Consider the following 26,243-nt stretch of genomic DNA (forward strand, 5'->3'; position numbering starts at 1 on the left):
ACGGTGGAGGGTTTATCTGTTCTGCAAACATTGAAGTGCAAATTGACCAAATTTTTATGAACGACTCCGGTTTATCACTTCGTTAAGCTTTGTGTTGCGGAGAGGTGGAGGAAAAAGTCCTTTACACTGCATGGTTGGGAGTGAATGTGTATTCGATATAAGCAACTTTTTCTCTTATTTATTGATTGTCGATAGATAAAGGGAGTTATTTTTTCCACTTTTTCCATTTAACGCAAATTGTAACATTTATTTTGAACTCAATCCAAACTTGTGACATTCAGCGCTTGATCATTTGTCATTCCTTTCAGCGTACAGCTGCGAACAAAAACCGAACCTAAAAAAGGTACGGCCTGTAAAGTTGCTCTCCCATTTTTCACCGATGAATTGCAATACTTAAACCTCCCTCAGGTCCCCGATGTTACCTTTTTTAAACACAATTTTCCGCCAGAGCACACTTTGACAACAAGCGTTTTAGGTTTATTTTAAGCTTCCCTTTCATTTGCAACGCATTAGTACCGGGGGCGAGCCATCAAATTTTCCACCTCGCTGAAGTTTGTTATTTTTCATTTTGTTCTTTTTGTCTTTAGTAAAAAAATGGAACACAGTAGAAAAAAAGTATCCGGAGAAGTTTGACGAATTTTCGCTACTTCTATCAGAGCATGATTTGGAATATAAGTGGGCAATTTTCCCTATTAATTTAAATTTGTTTTTTTTTCGATCGTCACTGTGTGTAGAAAGAATCGATGGGGAAATAAAATTAAGAAAAAAAAAACAGTATGCTCATACCAATTTGGAGTTTATGTTCCGCACTGCGTCATTTTAGATCGATTTCGCTACGCAAGGAGAAATATGTAAATTTTTTCCTTCAACATTTCCATCGGCTTAAATAATGGATAATGCTTTCGCAGCAAGCGGCCAACGGTCAGGCCTGGTCAGGAGGGTTTTTGTTACCGATTTTCCCTGTCGTCCTGATATCGTTTCAACTTGTTTTCAACATTGCTACAAAGCGCGAAATGGTGGAAAGTGCATCGAACATGCATCGATTTCGGTCGAATGAGTATCTAAGCAAAGCGGACAGGCAAAAAAAAAAACAAAGGCGGATCGGGCCAGGCCAGGATCATGAAAAACTACACAAAACTGCTGCAAAAGGTGCTTGTAAATCACAACCTTCCAAATTGAAAATTCAACCCGTCCCCCCTCTTTAGGTTGGTGGTGGTGGTGTTGTGATTTCGGTGAAACGATCCGGTGGAGAAGAAAACAAAATCACCACGAAAAAAAGCAGGAGACTCGCGGGTTTCGAAAAAAAGTGTCCCGAATGGGAGTGGAGCAATGCAAATGGAATTGAATTGTGACTCGAAACGAAACCCGAACCCGTTTGGTTGCAGTTTTCCACCTGGTGTCAAAGGCAAGGACTCCCGTGGGCCGTGTCGTACGAATTCCGCCGAGATTCGCGCTGCGAAAAAATCGTGTAGCTGGATGTAACGGCTGCTGTACAAGAACGGGGCGGGGGGACGAAGGTGAGCTGTCTGTTTCGAGGCGGCATCGGGTCCACCCCCCACCCCAAAAGCACAGGGAATGGTTTATGAGCCGACGTCGGCTCAATGGCTGCTGAAACTATCCAGTGCATCGTTTGATTTATGCGGTGCAATAATCGAATTTATTCGCTGTTTCACATCGCTGCTCTGCATTTTCCATTCCTGCCCGCCAATGAAGTGAAGCAGCTAAATTTCAGGTCGGAAAAAATGTAGCAAAGAGAAAAGGGGTGAGGGGGAAGAAAAGCTAGGTGGTAAAGAGCTGGCCATCATGCTTAAAACGCGCGCAAGGGCGTATGTTTACTTTTGCCCATGAGTTTTCCATAAATCAAGCAGCTAAAAAGTAAGCGGGGAAAATTTACGGAAAAATTGCAACCCCAACTTTTGCGCTGGCCCTAACAACCGTGAGTCAATAAATAAACTTTCCTTCTCTCCGGAAAATCCTTTCTTCCGTGTTTTCTTTTCTTTTTTTGTGAAGGTAAACTGCCTCGCGTTATTGGAATTAGATTAATGCGCGTCCGTTTTCCAGGAAGGCACGATAACGGCACGATAAGAAGCTGGGAAAGTGCTTCTTATTTGCTCTCCAAACGAAGGTGGGGGCACACAATTGTGCATTGATCGAGAAGGATCGAAACGGTTGCGAGGTCGGGCGTCTTCACCTTTTGTTCAATGATGCTAGTGAGCATATGTTTGCCGAGCAGATTACCATTTATCAATTTTACGAGTCCAACGAGCCCTTTGTCCTTCCCTGAAGTCTGCCTTTTTTTTGCTTCTTCTCGACTCGAACCTCTTGTCTTTGACACCGCAATGGCAAAGAAAATGGAAATGGATTGTGGCCCGGGTGGCCCCTTTCTTGCCTTTCCGAGCTGGCAAAAAGGTAATCAGTAGATAAACATCAGGAAATGGTTTATTTGTTTTATTTGTCGATGACCCGGACGGTCGCTCCATTGGACCTTTGGCCCCAACGTTCGCTGCAAATGAATGCAGCATTTTTTTTTACCAACCCCCTTAAGAGAGAAATCAAGCTCTCTTGGGCCGTAGTACCGAAGTAGCCTCAAGAAAAGTGATTTCGGTTGAATAATTGATTGAATTATTTTCCCTCCCCTCGAGCTCGTGGTTGCGTTTTTCTTTGGTTTCAAATTTCCCCGAAGGATTGGTCCGATTGAAAAATGGTTCCTCGTGCCTCGAAGATGACGGTGGCTTCTTTCGCAAGGATAATAAACAACAGTGTGGGGCCTTGGCCGTGGAATCTGCACCGGAACCGTAACAAATAACAAGATATTTATTATGGGCACCGACCCCGAAAAGGAGCTTCCAGCGAGCCATTTTCGGGGGAGGGAAATTAGCGAGTTGAATGAAAATTGCTAGGGAAACCCCCTATTTTCTGTGAGATGAGAAAATGAACCGCGTTGGCGTACCTGTTTCCAGCGATACTTTTTCGCCTGCTGATAAATGGTGTACATTCTTCCAGGAAGCGGTTATCATGAGATGGTTCATTGTTTTCGCTTCGCTTTCTATGCAGGTTTTCTCAAAACTCGTGCCTCACTGTCACCGGGTTCCGGCGGTAATCTAGGATTAATGGACATCATTCTGGCGCTGCGCTGGGTCCGGGACAACATCGGTTCGTTCGGGGGCGACCCGAAGCGCATCACCATCGTCGGCCACGACACCGGGGCCGCCCTCGCCAACCTCGTGCTCATCGCCAAGTCCGGAAAGGGTGAGTTATTGAGTCTTATCTTTTTAATTGGTGTCCACGTGTTCACCTAGACCTCGCCGTTCGTTTCTTTTTCCACTCAAGGTTTGGTTCAAAGGGCGATTCTGTTGAGCGGATCAGCCCTCAGTCCGTGGGCACTCATCCCCGATCCGGACGCGGTTCGGCTCGAGGTCTCGCAGCAAATGGCGTGCCATCTGGTTCCGGGTCGGAACGGACGTAAGCCATCGACGGACGACATCACCGAGTGTCTGCGCGATAAGCCGATCGAGGCGCTGATGGGCGTCCGGCTGACCAGCGTCCGCTTCATGCCCTCCTGGGGCCCGTTCCTTCCGCTCGAGGATTCGCTCGATCCGGAGTTCGCGATGGAGCACTCCGGCGAGGGGTTCATCACCAGCGAGCTGATGTTGGGTGCGACCACCACCGAAAGCTACAACGATTTCAGCGCCTCCGACATTCAGGTGGGTTGCCCTCTTTTTTCTGCCCTTTCCCACTGAACACTGATCGCGACTCTCCTTTCGTTCACCTTACAGTACGGACTCGAGGAGGACCAGCGCAACCGGCTGCTGCGGACGTACATTCGCAACGCGTACACGTTCCACCTGAACGAGATTTTTTCGGCCGTCCGTAACGAGTACACCGACTGGGACAAACCAATCCAACATCCAATCAATATCAGGTACGAGTAATTGTGTCGAGCTACGGAAGTCCACCCCGTAATCCCGAGGGACTCCCGGTATTGGCACAATTTGCGAATTGCGGTGAGCTCCCAGGGGAAGCTGATATGTCCTAACGTGAGCAAATCTTTTCAAAATCTAATGAAGAACTTGTTTGTCCAGTCTTAAGACTGGTTCACTCAAATCACTCACCGTATCCAAAACCGAACCCAAACATAAACACAAACGAGAGAGAAGAGAAAAAAACTCCTAAGAACCATTTTCCACATTGGTTAAAATAACACAATTTGCTTCCTAAAAGCTTCCATCCGAGCCGAAGCCAAGGGGAGTGGGAAGTTGGGAGTTGGGAAACAGATTTGGGCGCCCGGGAGAAAAACGTGACGCGATTGCGAAACACGCGCGCCGCCCCAAATCACAATCGTAAACGAAACGGAACGGGCCAGAAATTGGAACGAAAATGGAAAATGAAAATTTTTCCCATCCTCTCCGTCCACGGCGTTCCTTTACCCCCGGCCTACGATGTTCGAATTTCAAAGCAGTCTCTTTTCTTGGTTTTTGGAAAAATAAGAACCCGAGAGGAATTCAATCGTTGTGGATAGAGTCGAACAGGAAGAAGGCCCCGTTTTCAACCTCTTCGTTTTGGGAAAAATCGCATCGATGCGTATGTGTGGCACACGTCCACCCTTCCTTCCCATCTCCACCCTCTTTCGGCTGTGTGAAAAAGGTGGATTTTCCCACAACCAGGCCACGGAAATAGTAAAACGAGACTTTTGATTCCAAATTGGATTTTGTGAAATTTTAATTCCCAACATGAGATTAAACTTTGCTCGCACCGGGGTGGAGTTGGGTGGAGCGGCGGGGAGTGATACTGCAATCTGGCTCCTTCCGGTGCTGCAGTGTGGAATATGAACAAGAAATGTACACAGTTTCCCGGACCCGAGGACGGACACGACCCCGGCATAGGATATAGGTTGTTAAGTGGCATGATTGTCGGTAGCTTGATAACATTTGCGATCCAACTGCAACGCTTGATCCAATCCCCGGGGTTGGCATAATTTCCCCCACGCCCCTCCCCACGTCGATTCCCAGTGGTATTTTTGACAACACCGGCCAACACCGACACCGGTGTGTGTACATCTGATGTGTAGACTGGACGCCTTAATTGTGATGGGAGCAGCAATAATATTACAGCTAAAAATACCTTCATCCGAACCGGCTCCCAGTGGACGGTTTAGCATAGTAATCCGGGGCCGGATTTCCTGGAATTTTCTCGAAGGGCCGGAGTGGGATGACAGTCCGCAGGGGGGGCACTTTCTGTAAGCGGGAAAAACACGTGTTTCCGTAATGAAATTTTGTTCTCAAATGAAGCGACGGTCGGTTGTTTGGAAAAAGCTCTCCCTCTCTCAAGGGAGGCTACTCAATTGATTACCGGGCAGTTCGCTTCCGGTTCCGTCTCTTCGGGGGTGGGTGAGGGGCAGCTGTTACGAGACACGAGACTGGAGTATCGGTAGTATTGGAGCCAATTAATAGCGTGAAATAGGATTAGTCGGGTGCATCGTTCGAACCCATATGCACATCACCGTCCGATTTGTCGATGGAATGGGGTTGTTTTAGTGACCCCAAACTCCATTCCAAAGCGCACACATACACATTGATTATGCCGGGGCATTGAATCATACTCCTCGGCGCTAATTCCGGTTTATGTTTTATGACGTTCCGCCGAGCTGTTGCATCGATCGGGCATTAAATGTCAACACAGAACAGCACTCTCGAATGTCAATAAGGGGGACGGTTTGGATCGCGAACCTATCACCATTAAACGAGGCCATTAATAAGCCTGTGATTTGTGAGTCAGTGACCGAACAAATATTCCATTATTCTACAATGAGCCTTTTGTTCTAGCATAGTTCTTAAAGTCTAGAATTAGTATTACCTTTACACTATTTCGGTTTGGGAACTTTCGATCGTTATTCAAACCTTGTTATATAGGCGTTGCCAACTTTGCCTCGAAAGCGGGTGATTTTGTCCCTCACTCACTTTATTTTGAAATAGCTCATCTACTGTTGCCTCTAACTCATCTCCTTTTGTCTCTATCTCATCTGACTTTGTCTCTAACGCATCTGGGTTGTCTCGAAAACAGGGAATAAACAAACTAATTGTGGTTATGATACGTTGTAGAACTCCAAGAACAAAAAACATTATAATTTGAAGCATACAATCAAAGCTATTCTTATGTATTTTTAAACAATTTGGCGTATGCTTTTCACTCGTGCATGCCAACTAAGAAGGCTGCATTGTGGTGTTTAACCCGGTGGCATAAACGCACTATCTTAGCTGTCAAGTGACATACATTGATGCAAGCAAGTACGTTTATGACACCGAGGTAAACACCACAATGTAGCCTTCTTAGTTGACATACGTATGCATGATCGAACAAAAATTAAACGCAAAAATGTTCAAAAATACATAAGAATAGTTTTAAAGCATACAAAAATAATAATGTTTATTGTTCTTGGAGTTTTACAATGTATCATAACCACAATTACTTTGTTTATTTCTTAATTTTCGGCTTGAGACAAAGTCAGATGAGTTAGAGACAAAATGAGACGAGTTAGAGACAACAGTTAAGGAGCTATTTCAATCATCGGTGGGTTAGAGCTGAACATAGGTGGCAAACCCTATATCTTAAACCGCATTCCATCTAGCATAAACAATTAAAACAGTTGCGAATGTTCCTGCTTGAGCATAAGTTGACTTCTGCTGTGATAAATCATAGCAAAACTAAGCCCCAAATGGATGTTTCCTAATCGGTGTTTCGAACATTCCAATCGCTCATGCTTTCTGCTAATGTTTTCCTGTTCCGTGCCCCCGAAACGCGCGCGTGTGTGTGTGTGAGACTATACGCGGAACACAATCCATTTTTATCTGAACCATTGTTCGCGTCCTTGGAAGAGAACAATTTGCAATTAAAATAACAAATTACTTTCCCCCGTTCGCGGGCGGCTGCACGGGAGATTAGGTGGGGGGCAGGAAATCAAGTTCCATATCAAACAGTTGGGAAGCAGTTAATCCGGCATGAGTGGCGAGTTTGGTACGCGATGTGAATAATTCTTGCTCATTTGTCACACAACGTGGAAAAACAATGGAACCGGTACACCCCCGGGGGTCAAGCGGGGGCAGGAGAGAATAGCAATAAATATTAATACCCGCTCTCGGGTTGACCTCTCGGATCGGAAAAATTGGATCGGAACGGGGGGGCGAAAAGAAAAGCCCTTAATATCGATGGTGATTGGAATAATCTTCGGCCGGTTGGCGATGTGGAGTCCCAGAAAAAAGAAAAACGGAAAGTTATACGAGCTCATCAATCAACGGCTTGTACTGAAAATTATTACTTGCCCTTCAACTCCAAGACCGTAGGTTCGGGGATTTATACCGTCCTTTTTCTTCCCGACCCTCGATTGCAGAGCGTGAAATGAGGAACCGAAATCATAATCCTAGACCTCAGGCTCGTGGGTTCATTTTTCCGACGTGCATAAATTCCAAATGAACGGTTTCCGCTCGACCTTCCGGACTTGTGCTGATACAAAATGTATAACCTGCCCTTGAGAGCTGAAATGTTCCCGTTGGGGTTTTGGCAATGTTTTTTCCCCCCCGAGTAAAACGCAAACACCTGATGAAGCTGTTACTGGACAGCTCTTACTTACCTTGCGTACGGTAAAATGGTATCCAATCCGACTGACAAAGCTGTCAATCGAACCTGAAGATGGTTTGACATATTCGCCATAACATCGTCGACGGCACTGACAAACGACAGCTTTCCCCCGGGAAAACCGGCTGCAGCTTCAGCGAGCAAATGGAGAGATCTGCAGTGTCACTCCTTGAATCCTTAAGCTTTTCCCAGGAAACTGCTTCCGAGGAAAAGGAACCCAGCTCAACCATCGATACCGCAAAGCAAGTGTCAACTGTCACCATCACTTTTCCTTTTTACCTTTGTTTCGGTAGCGGCGGTTGCGAAAAGTTTTCCGTTTTTCCAATCCGCAGCTCAATTGAAATCGTACTTTAGGATGATAATGGAAAATGGGGAAGGATGCGATGATGAAACGCACACGGGAGTTTCCCACGGAAAACAAAGCAGTAGAGCTCACTCTCTCTCTCTTCCTCTCTGTAAGCTTTTGAAACATCAGTTAAATGTCTACCGGCGACGCCCTATTCTTCTGGGAAAACGTTCGCTTTCCCCCCGTGGGAGGGGAGTACCGGGTGCTGAAAGCTGTATTTTTCACATCCCCAAAAAGTAAAATCCTCGCCATAGAAAAAGGCCGGTCATTTTCCACCCCCACCCACATCCCTGCCAGTCATCGGGATTATCGGTGTGTTTTCTCGATTTCTGGCTCGCCACCTTTTTTCGCCCATTTGCTAGCGTCTACTTTTATTGTCATCACTCTGTCATTTGTAGCTTTTTCCACCGGGGCGGGGAAAAATATTGCTGTGGGTCGTGGGGGAAAAAATCGGAAGAACAGCCAGCCCTCCCACCGAATGGTGCTGGTCAAGGAAATCTGAAAACCTTAAGGCTTAAGGCTCAAAACCGACCGACTTTCTCTTTTGCTGCAACCTGCTTCCGTTTTTCCCGCCACCATCCAGCCATGACGAAGACGCCGGCCGATGACGTGCCGAATACTTTTTCCCCGGGTGGCTAATTTTCACGTTAAGCTTCCCTCCCTACCCGGCCCGGACGTCCGTCGAGAATGTATTTGAATACTGACTTAAAGAAAGCTTGCTGGATGGTGTTGTTTATTTCCCAACTGATGGATGGCAGTCGGGCTTTTCCGTCGTCGGAATAATTTTCTTCATTCGTTCCTCCAAAAAGCAATGAACTTGGTGTTCCGGTTCCTCATCAACGGGGCCCGGCTTAGGATTATAATAAATTGTTTCACTGTTTTTTTATTTCCCAACAGAGATTCAACGATGGAAGCCTTGAGCGACGGACACACGGTCGCGCCGATCGTGAAGGTTGCCTATCTGCACGCGAGGCGCGGTGCTAAGACGTACATGTTTCACTTTGCCTACCAGAGCAAGGAAAGCGAATATCCACAGGTGAGTTGGGAGCTGGTGTAGTATTTTTTGTATGTTAGTTTACTTTGAGTTCCGGTGAAGGTGAATTTTAACTTTCCAAACTGAATGGGAAACTCTTCTAACCTCTAAACCAAGATTTATAGTTTGGAGTGATTTAGGTACAGTTGTTCGGAGAAATCTATTTAAAACTTTCCCGCGGTGAGTGCCATGTAAAACTATGATTTAGTTGAGTTTCTTATCGCTCCTCAGAGAGAGAGAGAGAGAGAGCGAGGGAATAAAAAGGTCATCGCTGTAATGGAGTTAACACGCCATCGTGGTTCCTGTTCTTTTTTGTCACGCTCGGGCTTCTTTTCTTCCACTTCCCCTTGCAGCGCCTCGGAAGCGTCCGGGGAGAGGACCTGCCGTACATCTTCGGGCTGCCGCTCGTGCAGGGTGGACCGGTTTTCCCGCAGAACTACTCGCGACAGGATATGGGCGTCAACGAGGCCGTGCTCAACTTTGTGACCAACTTCTGCAAGACGGGCGACCCGAACGAGGCCGGCCACCAGCAGCAGGGGGGCCAGGTGCAGTCGCCCCCGCCCGTCCACCCGGACTACGGTACCGCCAAGGAGCGGACCCGCTTCCGCCAGATCACGTGGGAAACGTACGAAACGACCACGCAGCAGTATCTCAGCATCTGTGAGTATAGAAAGGCGAGCGGTGGTGGAAGGGGGTGTGAGGTTTGTCAAGGGGGTCAAGAGTTACAACACTTCACTGGGCGATATCTTAAGCACCAGGACGGCCCTCCCCCACGTTCGTACGGACTAGTGATGAGTTGTACGATTCTTTTCACGGATCGATCCGGAATCGAATCCGTCCCTTGAAGGATCGATTCCGACCCGTAGGTGCAACGAGTTCGGGTGGACCCGAACCAATGGGTCAAGCTCGCATATGGACAACTGCACCTACTGGTCGACCCGGAGTCGTTGGAATCGGGAATACGACCCGAACCGCTCCGGGTCGCTTACGGATCGCTCCGACCCGATAGGTTCGGGTCGACCCGCTCATCACTAGTACGGACGTGCCAGAAGACGAAAGTCAAGTCCATTCCGGTGAATTATGCAAACTCGACTCGGCCCCGGACCGAACGGTGATTCTTTAATTTTTGGCCATAATTTTTTCTCGTCCCCCTTTCCCTCGGCTCTCTTTCTTCCTATCTTCCCATTGCAAAGGATGTAGATGTACGTAGATAAATAACACCCACCCCCTGGTAGTGGTCTTTTCGCTCTAGTAACACTTGAGCCGTGGAGTCACAGTCAAGAATCCGGATCCGAGACGGTGAGATCGATGGAAATGATTGTCGTTGCGATTGTTTCGGGGGCGAAACCTCTCTCGAGGGCTCAAAGAAACCCTGGCCTACCCTGGCATGAATAATTTGTGTTTCGCCTCATGAACTACGCATCAGCTCCCTCAGCCCGGACGAAAGGATGTCGTTTGCCCTCTTTGAAGACGACTTTTGCTACCAGTAAATCTGTTTTTCCCAACGTTTCCATCGTTGTTGCCCCCCGTTTGGCTGCAAGGGTTTGCGGCACTTGCACGCTCCTATCGCTCGCCAGTGGAAGAAGGATCTAAACCTCAAAAGCGAGAAAAAGGTCCCCGTGTCCCCATTTCGAGCCGGGGACGGGGTGGAAAAAAAGAACAAGCACACCAGGAAGTGAAGAAACGAGGGAGATAAATTCAATTTAGTTATAAGGCTCTTATCGGATCAGCGAAAGTCGGTGTGTATCAGTGTGTGTGCATTTTCCCGCTCTGGCCGTTTCCATTTTCCGGAACAGCTTTCGCCTTTTTCTGGCCGGGGTTTTTTTCCTCCACACCCCCTTTCTGTGCATCGGAGTGCCCCCCTAGTGTTTTCCCCCTTTAGCTGGAGCTGGAAATCTTTTTCCCATCTATGAAGTGCACAAGCTGGGCCCCGCATGGGATGGCCGACGTCGGCTAGACAGTTTACTACTGGGACCGGTGAGCCCCATGGTTTCGGGGCAGAAGAAGAATTTGCGGATGCTAAAGTTTCCACCCGGTTTCGGACCTGCTCGTGGACCCTTTTCCCTTTTTAAATATACTTCTGTTTCTTGCGAGTTGTTTTAGCAAAAACCACCACTGGCCAACACGCTAGATCAACCTCAAACAGTGGTCGGAAAATGCGCACAAAAAACAGGGATGTGTGGAATGTAACAGTTGCTTCAAAGGTTTTTGCTCGCACAAAGATATGTTTCACGCTGGATGCTGGTCACCTACATCTGTGGCCTTTTTTCCCTCCCAACCATGGCGATGGACCATTGGAGGGGTTTGGGAAGCGGAGGGGTGAAGACAAATGTTCACCATGGGACAACCGTGGGTGACGAAAAGTTGGAACTGATTTTTAGAAGTTCCCCAGAAGTTCGAAGCGTCCCGCGGGACAAGAAAACAGGCTCGCCGAGAGATGAGAGAAACACTCCGAAGTGTCCGAGTCCTCGATGGTGTTTAGTAGCACGTTTTCCCGTTCCTTTGTCGAACCGATAAGACCGAATCGATGACTCGTCCTGTCCAGACAGAGATTTATGGTCAACTTTGGGATAAACAATTAAATGGAAAACTTTTTGATCATCTTTGTGCGCGGCGCACCGGTTCGGTCGGGGCCAGTTTTATTGTTTGTTTCCTTGTCCGAGAGAATCACGAAGGTGCGGCATGATGGATTTCGGGTTCTTCCCTTTCACCGTTTCCTTCTTCATCTTTAAATCACGGATCGATTTTCATCCCGGACACCACAAACTTTCAACATCGTTGTGTATGTTTTCCTCTGAAGTGGAATCGCTTTTTTCCTCCTTCTCCATCCAGTGCCGAGCTTGTTTCGTCGGAGTTTCGTATTTCGTGTTCAAGTGGCCATAAAATCGATATCATCTTCTGCCAATTGCTATCGGACGTCATTCGAACGGCCTCGCGTGGCCGTTTTTAATGTAATTTCAGCTCGAGTGGAAAATATTTCACATCGTTGAACAACAACGTTTAGAGGAAGATGTTGTCCGGCCATTTTCTTTTTCCATCCCCCCACCGACCCGAGTGAAATCGAAATCACGCAACAAGGATAAGCACGCTTCCCACGAAGAAATCCCATGGCAAAACATTCTTTGCGTGGTCTTTGATTTCCGGTGAAAATGTTTCGTGTGGTTCTATGGATTTTGTTTTTTTGTAAAGCAAAAATGGGATTGTATTTGATTCCTTCTTTTTTCCCGGCAGCCTTAGAAAGCATCATTTTCTATTTAAAGCTCGCTCTAAAGCGGCGTTTATCTGATCGACAAACAATAAAGGACGATGTTTCTTCGAAATTAAAGTCATTCGTTTTCGTCTTCGTGTGTCGGTGTTTGTGGGAAAATCTTTAAATCAGAGCCTGCTCGAAGTCGAAGGTCAAGCACGTCCTTTTCGTGCCCTTTCTCTTGCCTCGCGTGAAACAATCCATTTTCTTCGGAAGAAAATGAGTGACAACAACATAAGTAGACACACAGAACTACGTTCCAACCCGGCATTCCGACGAACCATGACGACCCCGAACCAAAGCTTAGGCCGAAACAAAAGGGGTCCCATTTTTCTTTCCACTTCTCTTCTCGAGCGAGAGTGAAAGCTGCCACATAAAAGAATGCCGGTAGGCCCTCCGAGGGACAACCCCACGACAAAGACAATGGCACGGCACAGAGGCCCTTTGAGTGGAAAATTGAAACCGGTTCACGATGAAATGAAGCATATTTTTGTTTGCATCTTTCATTAGGCGAAAAGAATCTAATGAAAAATAAACAACTCGACGCTGGTCTTGGTGGCCGCACCACCCATAACGTCTTCCGCCTCTGGTCTGCGAGCGAACGGGGACACTTTTCCGAATGAAATCCGCAGTGCAACGTGCCCCGGACGTCGGAAGTGAGTCGGCTCGGTTCAGTTCGTGCGGATGGCCCTCAGAATGAATTGAAGCTTTTCTCTCCTTTTCCGTGCATAAATCAACCATAATCAATGGCGACGAAAGGCGACGACGGCAAAGGTCGTCGAAAGAACGAGCGAGCGAGCGGTGATACGGTGACGATTTTCCGTCAAGGATAACGCTAATGAAGAGCCTTCGGACGAGGGATAATGGCTGCCATGGCTACGGTTTGTGTTTTAAAATGAACCAGCATCCGTCCGGGGACGGCTCCAGAGTGACATCCGAAAGTGAATTATTTCAGTTGTCATAGGGATGGAAATGTCTTAAAGATGGCTTAGTTATGATAAAGATGGGGCGACTCGGGCGACCCTCCGAGCTCCGGATGGATTTATCTCCGTTGCGCCATTTCGCTCATGAATCTGAATGAAAGATAAAAATGATCATGGTGCGTGTCTTTGGCTATTGCAAAGTAGATAAGTATTTCTTATTCGAATGATGGAAAGCGAGGACAGAGGAAAAACTGGTTCGCTACGATCGAGGAAACTTCTAATCTAAACTTGTCCGGCGAGTGACAAACCGGAGAGTAAATTAATGTTGTTTATTTGCTCCGCCAGATTAAACAGTGATTAGGACGACGTCTTATAGGAAAACTTTATGCCAGCGGTTCACGGAACACTTCGTGAAAAGATTTCGTGGGAAAATAAGGAAAGGGATTTGGTTTGCATTGAATAGAAAGATTGGCTTTCACCTGCATTCTCCATTCATATTATCCTCTTAATATCTTTCATACCTTTTGTCAGTTCCGCAACCTCCAGAGGCCGTTTTTAGCGCTTCGTTTCCATTCGCTGCAAGGCGGTACAAATTTTCCTAATAGCAATGCGCTTGTTCAACAAGACTCAATCGCAAATCGAACATATTGAACCGGGAGCGTACGCTTTTTTTATGGATAAGCGAATTCGTGCAAATCTAGCAACGAATGCACTTGCACATCGGTGCACAATGCGTTCCGCTCGGGTGCATCGGGTAAGACACGTACTTTTCGGGGCCGCCGCGGCTCGACTTTTCCAGCACGAGGTGAAGAAAATTTAATACCTTCCACTATGCGCCTTCCGTGTGTGTCGCCTGTCAATTCGCTCGAATCCGCTCGGTTGTTGTGCCGCGTTGGATAAGGTATACGATCTGCGGGAACCTGTTTCCATCCAATTTCCACCGAACATCGGTTGGAGGCGACCCGGATTATTCGCGTACCGGGAGGGCGGGAAACCAATCTCGTACGCTTTCCTTTCCTGGACGATTCTTCTAGGAGGAACCATTTTCCCAAAACCGGCAAACCGATAAGCCGGGCACCGTTAAGTAAAAGATGCGCACGTCGTGGAGCGAAACACACCGTGGGCCAAATTGAAAGTTTCATTTCAACGTACGACTCTCCGGGGGTGGCCATTTTCCGGAGTGGTTGCGGCCCCGAATGGCTGCCAATGTTTCGCATTAGTGATGCTTTCGAAGATGATTCGTTTCGATCCAGTTGGCTCCTCCTTGGTTCGTGTGTGAACCTGATGCCGGGGCTTTTTGAGCTCCACAGAAGGGGGGTTTCCCAGAAAGCATTGGAAGCGGGAACTAGGCCATGTTTCACATCCGGTGATATCGACGACTGATCACTGATAGGTTGTTATTGTCAGAACAAAACCGATGGCTGTTTTTCCGAGCAGATAACAGCGGGTAAACTCGATATTTGTTTGTATATTTTTGCGATAAGTAAGAATGTCGTATGAAATTAATCCTCTGCGAGATAATCATGTTTATACCTTTCCTCTAATAAGAGGAAAGAAAATGATATTTCTTCTACATAGCATGAAAAATGTCTCATTCTGAAAACCTCTCCGACACGAGAGTCAACCTGATATCTGCATCACAAACAAATTGTGCGATGCGATAGGGAACGAAACGAAACGGAAAAACAAAACCCTGCCAACAGAACGAACTTCATTTGTCATCCAATTTCCATTCACTTAGCAGCAGCAGCACTCTGGAGTGACGTTCGACACGTCTCGCTTTCCTGCCCAAACGATGCTAATCAAAGCCAAATGTGCCATGTGGTGCCCGAGTCGCCAAAAAAAAAGTGCTGGACGACAAGAATCTTTGAGAAACGACACCACCGCCGTCGTTTTCCCCCACCCCTCTTCGGAGGGGGAGGTGAAATGCATTAGTGTAAGGATTGGATTGTGTACCTTTTTTTTTTTTGTTTTCGAAACTCGAAACATTCGTCCTCGAGCTGCCTGGCAATCCTTCTTTTCGGGAGTTCGCAGACAGTCGAGACAGTGGCTGATAGATTCCTTCGACTTTCGCATCGCAAACGACGCATAAGTTTCGTCGCATTGTTCCCTCGGGCTGGTTGTCATATATTTTTCTCGCGTCCCCCCCACAAGTTTTTCCCCATTTTGCACCGTTTTGATCGCCCGATCGTGAGAATAAATCATCCCCACGACGTCTCTCGTGATGCCATGCGGATGAAAAATGTCTCCAAGCATAAATTGCGATGCAGCTCGAAACTATTGCCGGTTGCTTCGGAAACGGTGAATGCGCATGAAAAATTACCAAAAACTACCCGGGGGATCATAATTTTCGCTCACACATGATCCCCACGTTTCCGTACGCGGAGGAAGGTTTTTAAATTTTTAAAGCACGGGAAAATTATGGCACAAAAATGCGCACACCGTTCGAAAGGAGGGAGTTTTATTTTCCCAATGCTTTGAGGTAGCGTGTTGTGTATTTTAAATACCTGTCACCAATTAATTTCACTGTCAAACGTTTTTAAATAACATTAAACGGGTCGTGCTACTCAATCATTTCAACCATGATTATATTTGGACTTGTATTTTCACTTTAAATTGAAGATGATTAACTGGGGTTTCAGGAATGTTAAATCGACACAAAGTATCACAAATGAACATTAAACAAAAATCCCTCGTTTCTCTTGCACTAACCGTAACAAATAGAGAACATCAGATACAGAACTTTCCCGTCGGTTTTCCCCATTCTAACACCACAATTTCCTTCTTCTCCCCCCCGTGTCATTTGCAGCAACGAAGCCGAAAATGCGAACCCACTACCGGGGACACAAGATGGCGCTCTGGTTGAACCTAATCCCGCAGCTGCACCGACCGGGCGATCCGGAAGTGTCCATGCGCCATCACCACTTTCGCGAACGCGAACCACACTACTATGCGGGTAAGTTTTTCCGTCCCCTAAAGCCCAACTTTCGCCTATTTCACCCGCACACGGAAACAAAATTAAGTTCACACAATGTAGTTCTACGGCTCGACCTCGGAGTGTCCCCTGGAAGGAATCCATCCCGAAATCGGAAAGGAGCATATGTGCGATGGTGTGGAACGCCATTCGTTAATCACGGGCAACCGGGTTGCGAGGGGGGAAAAGGAAAAACTTTTCGCTACCTTTCACCGGGAAAGGTCCCCCGACAAGCCGTTGTTTGTCAGCGCTCGTCATTTGCTCGAATCTCGGTAAAGTTTTCCCTTCCCGCTCAAACACACACGCACACATGTCGCCACGAAATATCGTGCAATTATTTTCCACCACACAGTACGATTCTCTGTCGTTTTATTTCTGGCCTGAATTTCGGGGCCACAGTTGCGTGTCACCGACTCAATTACGACGATGCTAGAAGATTGTGTGACAAAAAAGCTGCGAACAGACGAGAGATTCATCCGACAATCTGAACAGTTTATTCAAGATCAACCGTTTTGTTGGCAGAGCCAAAAAAGGACGACGACGAGGGGGAGTTAACCGTCAACCTGCAGGAAAAACTTTCAAAACTGTTACACCATATCAACTGGTGTGCGAAGGGGGGGAGGGAAAAAGCCAACCGACTAACCCCCGACACGCCTCAAGACTGATCCTAATCACGAGTACCTCGAGGAGAAACTCTTCCCCGAACGAAGTAGAAGTAGTGCGGCGTAGTTGTGTAGTTAAAGCGAAAGTTTGTCCACTGGACGACGTGTCAACCAAGGATGGTGGGGTGGGGAGGGGGTGGGAGGTGGCAAAGGTGAAGGTGACACGTCAAACAGGGTTTCGCGGTTGTGTCTGCGCTTCCACGGACGACACTTTCACGCAACCGCAACTCCCAGCGTGGAAAAGTTGCGTGACGAAAAGATTGGAAAAAGACACCGCGCTTTCCCTCGCTCGGGTGGAAAGTTTGTCGATTAGGCAAAGTGTCGGTTGGTTCGAGAAGTTGAGACGAGGATCAAGCGATGTTTGATAAGAAATGCGTGAGATTGAGCGACTTGAATCTAAATTGCAGGAACTTAAATAAATTGGGCGTCATTATTTTGAAGTTCGATGGAAGATTGTGTGGAAATGTTGGAAAACTTTACCCTCAATTGATCGATTATTAGTAAAGTTGAAACAGAACTACATCTCTGAACTGACAAAGCAAACGCATGCCCCTTTGAAAAGCTTTACAGCTTACAACAAAATGGCTTCCAAACGAGGCAACAAACTGCAAAACCTGCAAACCGTGTTTCAATGCCACACACCACGCTTGCATTCACTCCCAGTTTCAGATTGCGAGTCCGAAAGGCGGCAAATAAAATGTGGCTAGCCACTTTGCGCCGCCAAGTCGCCATCCGAAGCATAACTCCCAAAGAGAGAGGACCCAGACCGCGCCATCTTTGCTTCTGGCGCGGCCAACGAACCGTCCGGATGCGCACGAAAGCACATTTACGAACGGGAACGCCGATGTTTTCCGCCTTTTTTTTTTGTGGAAAACCCATGCTTTGGGCGAACGAAACGATGGTGGACGAGAATGATCGACTGAATCTCAACGACTCGTTTCCGTCTCTGCGGTCGGTTGTTTTGCATCGAGGCGGAAACGGGACTTTGGTGCGAGAAAAACCAGTGTGTTCGAAAGCCCCTCGCCGGCGAGAGTGGCCATGACTGGCAGGAGCAGTACGCCAACGCTCCGGAGCTTGACCAGGCTTGCTTGGCGGAAAAGAACCGAAGAACCTGAGGCGGACGGCTTTATAGTAGGTTTTAGTTCGTTGGTTAATGACTTGGCAGAATCTTTCAGCAAGTTCCGCATGTTCCGCGAAAATTCCTGGAACGAAACGTTCACGTCTATGAGGTAGAAAACAGCATGAACCTTTGATCACAGTTCGCCCCACAATAAGAAGCAATATGGTAAACAAGCCGTCCGTCCGTGGAACGTCCGTCGATCTCCGTCGGAGGTTCAAAATCTGTAGTTTACCATGATGTCTTGGTAAAAAGCTGATTTAATTTAGTAAGAAAATCCAGCAAGTAGTTTTTTTAGCTAATCAATTTGTTGCTCTAAATACTCTTATTAGAGGAGGACTTTAACTGTCATCTTTGTCCAGACTTTTGCTGTCAAATCGCGTTTGACAGAAATATTCCTTCCGAAAACCTGGAACCTAGCATGCCTAACTTCTTTGCAAAACTCGTTTGGTAGAACTTTGCGTTATTTCACGAGCGGACGTAATGTTTATGTCAAACTCTGTCATGTTTTTGTCAAGCCCCCTTATGTCACGCCAGAGCCAATTTTGACAATAAAATTCCTTCTAAAGTCCACGTCTAATTAGGGTAAAAGGAGTAGACTATCGTAATGAATTATATTTCGTCTACCAAAGGTTACTTAGACTTGTTATTGATCTTTTTTGATATTCAAACACAACAAAGTTATATGGAAAATCATTCCAAAATACATAAGAATTACTTTAAAGCGTATAAAAATAATAATGTTTACTGTACTTTGTTTATGCAGTGATTTTCGGCTTGAGACAAACTCAGATGCGTTAGAGACAAAGTAAGATGCGTTAGAGGCAAAATTCGATGAGCTATGTCAATACCAGATGCTTTGATGAGTTGATGAGTCATTTCAAAACAAAAGTGCGTTAAAGACAAAATCACACGCTTTCGAGATAAAGTTTGCTGGCAACGTCTGTAAACTGGTGGAGAATAATGTTCTATGAGTTGCAAAGACAAATTATCAAGAGGTCGGGAAAGATTCTGACCTAACAACGCTATATGATCCTAACCTGTCCAGTTGGCAGTGTATTATGAATGCTTATCAGTGTACCTTGTTGATTCTCCCACCCTTTCGTCTCAGGTTCCGTTCGGGCAGAATCCTTCAGCAGACCGAAGTCCCTCTACCAGAACGGGCTGATCAACGACGCGCAGGAGTCGCGCCAGGAGTCGTTCGGCACGGAGTGTACGCCCGACCCGACGATGGGCGAGGTGCTGCAGGAGGCTGGCGGGGGACCGGGGGACACCCCGGGTAACGTACTGACCGAGGAGGAGGAAGAGGAGCTGCTGGAAAAGCTCGCCAATCGTCACTACTACAGGTAAAACGCCGTCCGCAGGTGATTGATGCGCGCGATCCGCCCGATGTTGATGGTTTCATTTCCTTCTAATCACTCGCTTCCCTCCCACCCCTCCCCTCGACAGCTATACGGCGGCCCTCGGGGTGACGGTCGGCGTCGGGTGTCTGTTGCTGCTGCTCAACATGTTGATCTTCGCCGGAATCTACTATCAGCGCGACCGCACGAAACGGAAATCGCAGGCCTCGCAGTCGTCGACGTCGGGGACGCTGACGGCGGGGATCGGGGGCAGCGGGGCGACGAGCGGGACGTCCACTTCCCTGTCCGGCAGCAACGGAACTCCGGACGAGTCGGGTGAGTGTCTCTCATAAATCTTTCCCTCCCCCACGACACGCTCCTTCCCGCTGATTAATCTTCAATTTGATCCATCGCTTTTGCTCGTGCACATTTCCCGGATGTCCTTCGAGCAGAGATTCCGCTCACCACCCTCCCGAGCCCGTCGCCGGTCAAGGCGAAGCGTTCGATCGAACCACCGCCAAGCTACGCGACACTTCCGAAGCGAAGCGGCGGCACGAACCAAACCGGCGTCCACAATCAGCACCATCAGCACCAACACCATCTGCACCAGCAAGTGCCGACGTGCACGGGGGGCCACGGGACGGGGTGCAAGGAAACGAACCTCGGTTCCCCGTCGACGACGACGACGGCGAGCCGTTCCGGAGCGAGCACATTGGGCCGCTCGTCCACCGGAAGCTTCTGCGATTCGTCTTCGCGCGGCCGGCAACAGCCGTTTTCCCAACAACAGGTGAGTTTGCCATTGGACGTCAGGATTTGATAACCAGCACCCCGAGGGCTGGTTTTCCTTCCCACCCCCCCGGTACAATGTCTCATGTGAACACTTGTGTTGCGTTACTTTTTTATTACCTTCTCTTTCCCCTTTTTCCGCTGACTTACGGACTATGTAAATAAGAAAACAATGATGATTGATTTATTTCCTATACGAGTTCGAGTTTTCCACGGACCAAAGAAAAAAAAACCAAGCAAAACCATTCCAAATGCACGCTCCAATCTATCCATTCTCTTAGACGATTCTTGTTTGTCTTTCGGAGTTAAAACTCGAGCCGTCATCGACCACACACACACACAGCTGGTGCCCGTACTTTCCTTAGTACAGTTTCCTCGTCCTTTGCATGGGAAAGCAGTACCGACTTGACGACGTGAATTTGTGTTTGTAAATTGATTGCCCCTTTTCGGTTGACAACCTCGGCTCCCCTCGGCGACGAGTGTTGAATAAATCAAATGCCATCGCAACACGCTTTTCCCTTCTGGTTGGCCATCTCGGTCCCGTCACGTGAAAGTGGCAAGCGAATGAAAGACAAATAACGTCTCTGTCTAAACCGCAAGTTTTCCACATGCGCCGCGGCCTCGTGTACCGGCTGGTGTTTGAGTTTTGACATGTTCACACAAAATTTGAACGCAGTAGGAAAAACGGACCATTTTTGTCTGTTTTTGTTTACTCACATTCAAGTGCAAATGTTGACGTTCATTCCGTTGGAGTGTTTTCTTAACGCGATGTTTTACAAAATTCTTAGATTCACACCTTTTATCCAGCAAAGTATCTCTTTCTATACAATCGTAGAAAGGACATAAAATACCAGAGAAGACTTTAAACTTGTTTATCTTTGACATAACGATTCATTCCACTTACGAACACATTGCGAAACTGAAAAGATCACCACAAGAGCGTATCGCAAAAGATGAAAAGAAGATTGATTTGCGCGTGATATAAATATCTATTGGTCGGAAAATCTATTCACCCCACGGACATGCATCGGTGAATAAGTGATTCTTACTCTCGAAGCCGTCGCTTCTAAGCTCTCTAATGAATACGAAAGAAAGCTCCGGAAAGACGAAATCTGATTGCAGCTCACTTTTACCGCCTTCCCCCTTTCACAATCTCTCCCCCCCGATGATTGTTTAGGTCAACATTAATTCGACCGAAGGAAATGCCAATAAACGTCACAAAACCACGCTCATTGTATCAGCTCGCTCTGTGGGGAGTGTGGGGAGAGAGAGAGAAGCGAAGAGAAGGGAGGAAAAAAAACAGAACCGGACGACGCCATCGTTCATTCATCTCAATTTGCTGACGAATAATGCTAGCTGAATGTCGTTAATGGACTCCATTAATACCACGAAAAGGGGGCAGCCGACCGAGCTTCCTTTTTCCGGAGCTTCAAGCTGGTGCCCGCTTGCTTACTTGCCAGCCAGCCGCCGAGCCAGCTTTTCCATGCCACGCAGGCGGGGGGGGGGGGTAGGAAAAGCGGACAAACGGTGTCTCGAGTCCCTCGGCACAACCCAACCGAGGGAATGTTTTCCTTCTCTCCTCTGGTACGAATCAATTTCTTTCATCCCGAAAAAAGCTCTCCTTTCAATTTATTCTCACCCTTGCGAATTTGGTCCTTCTTTGCTTTCGTCGGTAGTCGACCGAGCCTTCATGTTTTCTTTCCCCCCATTCTTGACGTTAGTTCGTCTACGGTTGAGGTCTTAGGGCGGGAAAAAAACGAGAAGGAGGTGCAAACACGTTCTCCTGATTAAATCGTTTGCTGACATTTTCATCAACTCGTACCGGGGCTTGTTTGGCTTAATTTTCGTCAAAAAAGAAAAACGCCACAAGTCCATAATTGACCATGGAGCAGTCAAATGGTCAGAAAATCATTTGTGTCAAAAACCGAAGGCAGCGCCCGGCATTTTCCGGCATGTAATGAAAATCTTTATGTAAAGCTGCTCTTGATTGCGAACGAAAAATTTGCGTGTTTTGAAAGCATGACTCCGGGTCGGCAAACTAATGGTGATGGATGAGTGAAATGTGAGTGGCTTGGTTATTAAATATTCGTTTTCTTATCACTCATTTCCCCATAACATTGGTGCGTATTTTCCTGATTGAAACGTATGCAAACTAGTTTTCCGAATGGCAAGCAAATTTGAGTTTCATTAATTACTCGTACGTCCAGCGGTGGCTGATTTAAGGAAGGAAGTCTTCCGCCCACAGGGAGGTTGATTTGTTTCTCATCTCCATCCAGCCCATCGAACGGGGGGGGACTATTTTAGGAATCGATCTATCTTTGTACCCGCCTGCATATTCCAATGTTTGAAATGAAGACATTGCCGCATATCTTTTCAATCTATGCAAAAACCGGAATCCTTCTGGTCGTGTTGTGGAATTGAATTTTATCCCCCAGCTTTCGACCGGAACAAAATCGATATCCAGATGCGTCCCTTTTGAGGGGAAAGACAAAGTGCAGGCAGCGCAGGACCAAACCATTTGGAGATTTATTTCCGTCTGAGTCAGCAGCCTGGACTGACGGATGACTGATTGATGCTCGGACGCTATCGGAATCGGATAGTCTTAGCCTTTGGCAAATCCACAACCGGAAGTTGTACCGGCTTGTAGATCTTGTCCAGCCGGCTGCCCCCCCCCCCTCCGCAACCAAACTCTCCCCGCACCGACGATGCGAAAATAAACACACACAAACTGAGGGAAACTCGGTTTGTTTCAACTTCGGTGAACCCCGAGCTGGGAGTGGATAATTTTATTTAAATTTTCCAAGAACAATTCCAATTGAAGTCCTTTAAAAGAAACCTTCGGTAGGCAGAATAAAGTGAGGCCCCCATGGTCGGTAACGAATTTGCTACAAACAAGCTTATTCCTGAGGGGGCCCCTTTCGGCTGGAAAAATACAAACGCAGCAGGCCTCAATAATTTCCCCACAGCGGAGGCACCATTTTTTGATTGCAGTAGGCGACGGACGGAAAAGTGCGTGCGGAAAATAGAATCTGGAAAAAAGGGCTACAAAAAAAGGTCTAAATGGGAAGTTGGCTGAGCAAAAAGCTAGGCAAAAACAAAAATGGAAATGCTATCACACGCTGAGAATCTTCCCCAGCACGGGCTCTACGAGTCGGAAGAATGGTAAGGAAAAGATAAGCGGAAAAGATGAAATAAAAAATGGTAATTGATATTTACCCTTCTCTCGAGCGCCAGAGCAACACACCGCCTGCTTCGCAAGGAACGTATTTCTGATGTCTGGCTGGAGATGCTGGAATGAAACAAACAAACAAAAAAAAAAAAAAACAGCCAAACAGAAAACGGTGCGCTTCTCGTGTTGCGAAGGTACCGTCGAAGGTAACCATCAACATGCAAACGAAATAGAGAAAGATAAAAACAAAAACCCGAGTGCACACAAATGAGGCATTTTAAAGTGAAACCCCTCGCTGAACTACAAATAGATGGAATGGAATCATGCTGCTCCGGTGGAAGCGGGCCAATTGCTGGCCTCAATCATTTGGCTGAGTTCAAAAAAAAAAAAAAAAAAAAATAGAAGGAATTGGGAAGCAGAGGAAAATAAATTCGGCAATCTCGAGCCACTTGCTTGTGGGTTTTGCTGATTAAATGATTTCGGTGAAGCCAAAACGCAATTGTGGTCTTATTTTTAACATCATTTCGCGTGGTAAATGTTATTTTTATTCAACTTAATTCTGGGAAAAGAACTCAATGAAAATGAACGCAAAAATGCTAAAATGGTGATATAACAAAAAGGTACTTGAATACGAGATTAAAAAAAAGATCTAACGAACGTAAAAAGAACATTTTTGAAGTGTTCCAAGAAGCCTGTTGTTCACTCACTTGAATACTTCGCGTTCATCTGTTAACAAGTGGTTTCGGCAAATTTCCATTTCCTGTTTTCCCTCATCATCTCCTGTTTTTTTTTTCTTTCTGTAACCTTCCCACAATGGAGCTCCTCGGGTGACAAAATATGATACCAGCCTCCCCGGTGAACCTGTTTTGTGCGGCTCATTTTCCCTCCCGGAGGTCACGGAAGTCGGTGCCACTAGGTTCGTGACAAATAAATCAACTGCCCCGGGAAAAATGCCTTCCACCATCGGGTCGGGCTTAACGAACGAACGAACGAATCACTTCACCTCATCCCGACAAAAGAATTCGTCTCGTGAAGGTTATTTCCTTCCCCATTCCCCGCACTAACAAACTTTTCCCTTGGAAGTGCTTTCGAAAAGGCAGTCTTGACGTCCCGGACACCATTGCTATTGTGTGCCCCAAAGTCCGCTAGTGAGTGCGTGCGTGCGTGCGTGCGAGCACCGAATAGTGTGAGCCATATTTTATCCGGGATAATCTCATCACGGACAGAAACTGCCCCATCATGCATATCGATTTATCTTGCGTGGGGAACATTAGCCGAGGAAAAGAGGCGAGCGATAAAAATGAGGGCAGATTTGCGATTCGCTGCATACATTAACATAACATCTTGCATGGACCGAACCAAGGTGACCCTCGTTCCGGACAGCATGTGAAATTCCCACCAGTGTGTGCGTGTGTGTCGGATGTCCGTCGTCTAACCACAAGTCTGCACTTGATTGATTGATTAACTGGCAAGCTGCTTCGTTCAAAAGCAGGTCCGTAAAAGCTACCGAGCTGTTTGGGGCTGTCCAGTGAACCGGAAAAGGTTTCACTCATTAAACCGCTTAAGGACACGATCGCCACCGAAAGATCGAGCGCCTCTGGTGTTGAAGAAATCGACCCTCAAGTGACTCGTCTAAAGCTCACGTACGTCAAGGTAATAAAATCCCAACGCAACAGACATCTCGTGGAGGCGAGAAATTCCTCCACACACTCACACACACACGCGTGACGGATGAGATTTCGGTGACGGCATTTAGCAGATATCCCGTATGATAAATTCGTCGCTGATTATTCCGCAGTTAATTATATGTACCGTTTGGCGTGCCGCATGAATAATGCATACCAGCTGGGAAAAGCTGGAGAACCGAGTCACCGAGTTTTGCACCGTGGTGGAGGTGTTTTAATGCTCAATTAATTCATTTCGGGTCGACCGAGTGGTCGCGAAAGTGAAACTCCACTAAAACGGTTGATGATGATGAAGTAGCCCCGATTGTGGGGGTTGCAAGGGGCGCGGGAGGAATGTTGTGGATAAAATGCATGCCAACAAATCCTCTCTAGGTCGTATGGATGGTCGAAACACGATTAATCAGTGGAGATTCCACTTTCCACAGATTGGTTTAGGGGAAAAAAGAGGAATCAGATTTCAATTTTCAGGGAGTTCCTTAGTGAGAATAGAGACAGAATGATTTCTCACCACCGTTTTTGTGTATTCTTCTCACTCAACAGGCCACTTCACCTCACGGCAATGTCGGCTATACGGCTGTGACAATAACGCCGGCGGCGATCGATGGCCACCATCTGACACTTCCCCGTGCCAGCAAGGCTCCCCTTCCACCGATCCGCACGACCACCTCCTCGCTCGGTACGTCCACCGGTTCGCCGGCGCCCCTGACGTCCATCCTTGTAAATAGCACCAGCAACCATCAGCACCACCACCACCACCACAGCTACCAAGGCCCGGGGCAGGACAAGGTGATCACGGTGGATCTGGTGAACTCAACCACCGGCACCGGAAGTCCCGCATCCAGCGGCGGCCATCAGCATCACCATCACCTGCACCATCACGCGCACCATCACACCACGAACCCGTCCGGCGTGGGGACGTCCGGGTCAGCGGCGGGGGCGACGGTGGCGGCAGGTGTGGCGTCGGCGACAACGGCTGGCAACACTGCCACGCTGAAAAAGCGCGTCCAAATCCAGGAGGTGACCGTATAGCATCGGTACAGCACAGCTGACGACGATCAGGAAGCTGTGTGAAGACATAAATGAAACAAGTCAACATAAATGACACTCGAAGTAGAAGCTTGTCCCCTTCGATCCGGTGCAAAAGTTGTCCCAAAGGTAAAACAAACCTCGTAGATATTTTTGTCTTTCCATAACTTGCTTTTTAAACTATGTAAAAACATGTACTTCAAGCTCCAGAAAATAAGATACCATCTCCCAAAATCGTCTGCTAGCGTCTAGTGATGGGTAAATTCGACAAAAAACCGGAACCGCTTCCGAATGACTCCACCAATA

The 26,243-nt window shown here is 47.3% G+C and overlaps 1 protein-coding gene across 1 annotated transcript in view; it reads left to right on the plus strand.

Annotated features, from left to right (window-relative positions):
• Positions 1-25,940, plus strand: part of LOC131272756 (neuroligin-1-like) — a 37,281-nt gene extending 11,341 nt beyond the window's left edge. The window contains exons 3-12 of the mRNA XM_058274606.1: positions 3,055-3,249; positions 3,331-3,704; positions 3,777-3,922; positions 8,873-9,011; positions 9,362-9,668; positions 15,988-16,134; positions 19,043-19,277; positions 19,381-19,607; positions 19,724-20,058; positions 25,401-25,940. Coding sequence (XP_058130589.1) covers positions 3,055-3,249; positions 3,331-3,704; positions 3,777-3,922; positions 8,873-9,011; positions 9,362-9,668; positions 15,988-16,134; positions 19,043-19,277; positions 19,381-19,607; positions 19,724-20,058; positions 25,401-25,940 — 2,645 coding nt within the window. The remainder of the gene's footprint in view (positions 1-3,054; positions 3,250-3,330; positions 3,705-3,776; positions 3,923-8,872; positions 9,012-9,361; positions 9,669-15,987; positions 16,135-19,042; positions 19,278-19,380; positions 19,608-19,723; positions 20,059-25,400) is intronic.
• The last annotated feature ends 303 nt before the right edge of the window (positions 25,941-26,243 follow it).

This window comes from Anopheles coustani, chromosome 3 (genome assembly GCF_943734705.1).
Source record: "Anopheles coustani chromosome 3, idAnoCousDA_361_x.2, whole genome shotgun sequence".
In the NCBI taxonomy this organism is placed as follows: Eukaryota; Metazoa; Arthropoda; class Insecta; order Diptera; family Culicidae; genus Anopheles; species Anopheles coustani.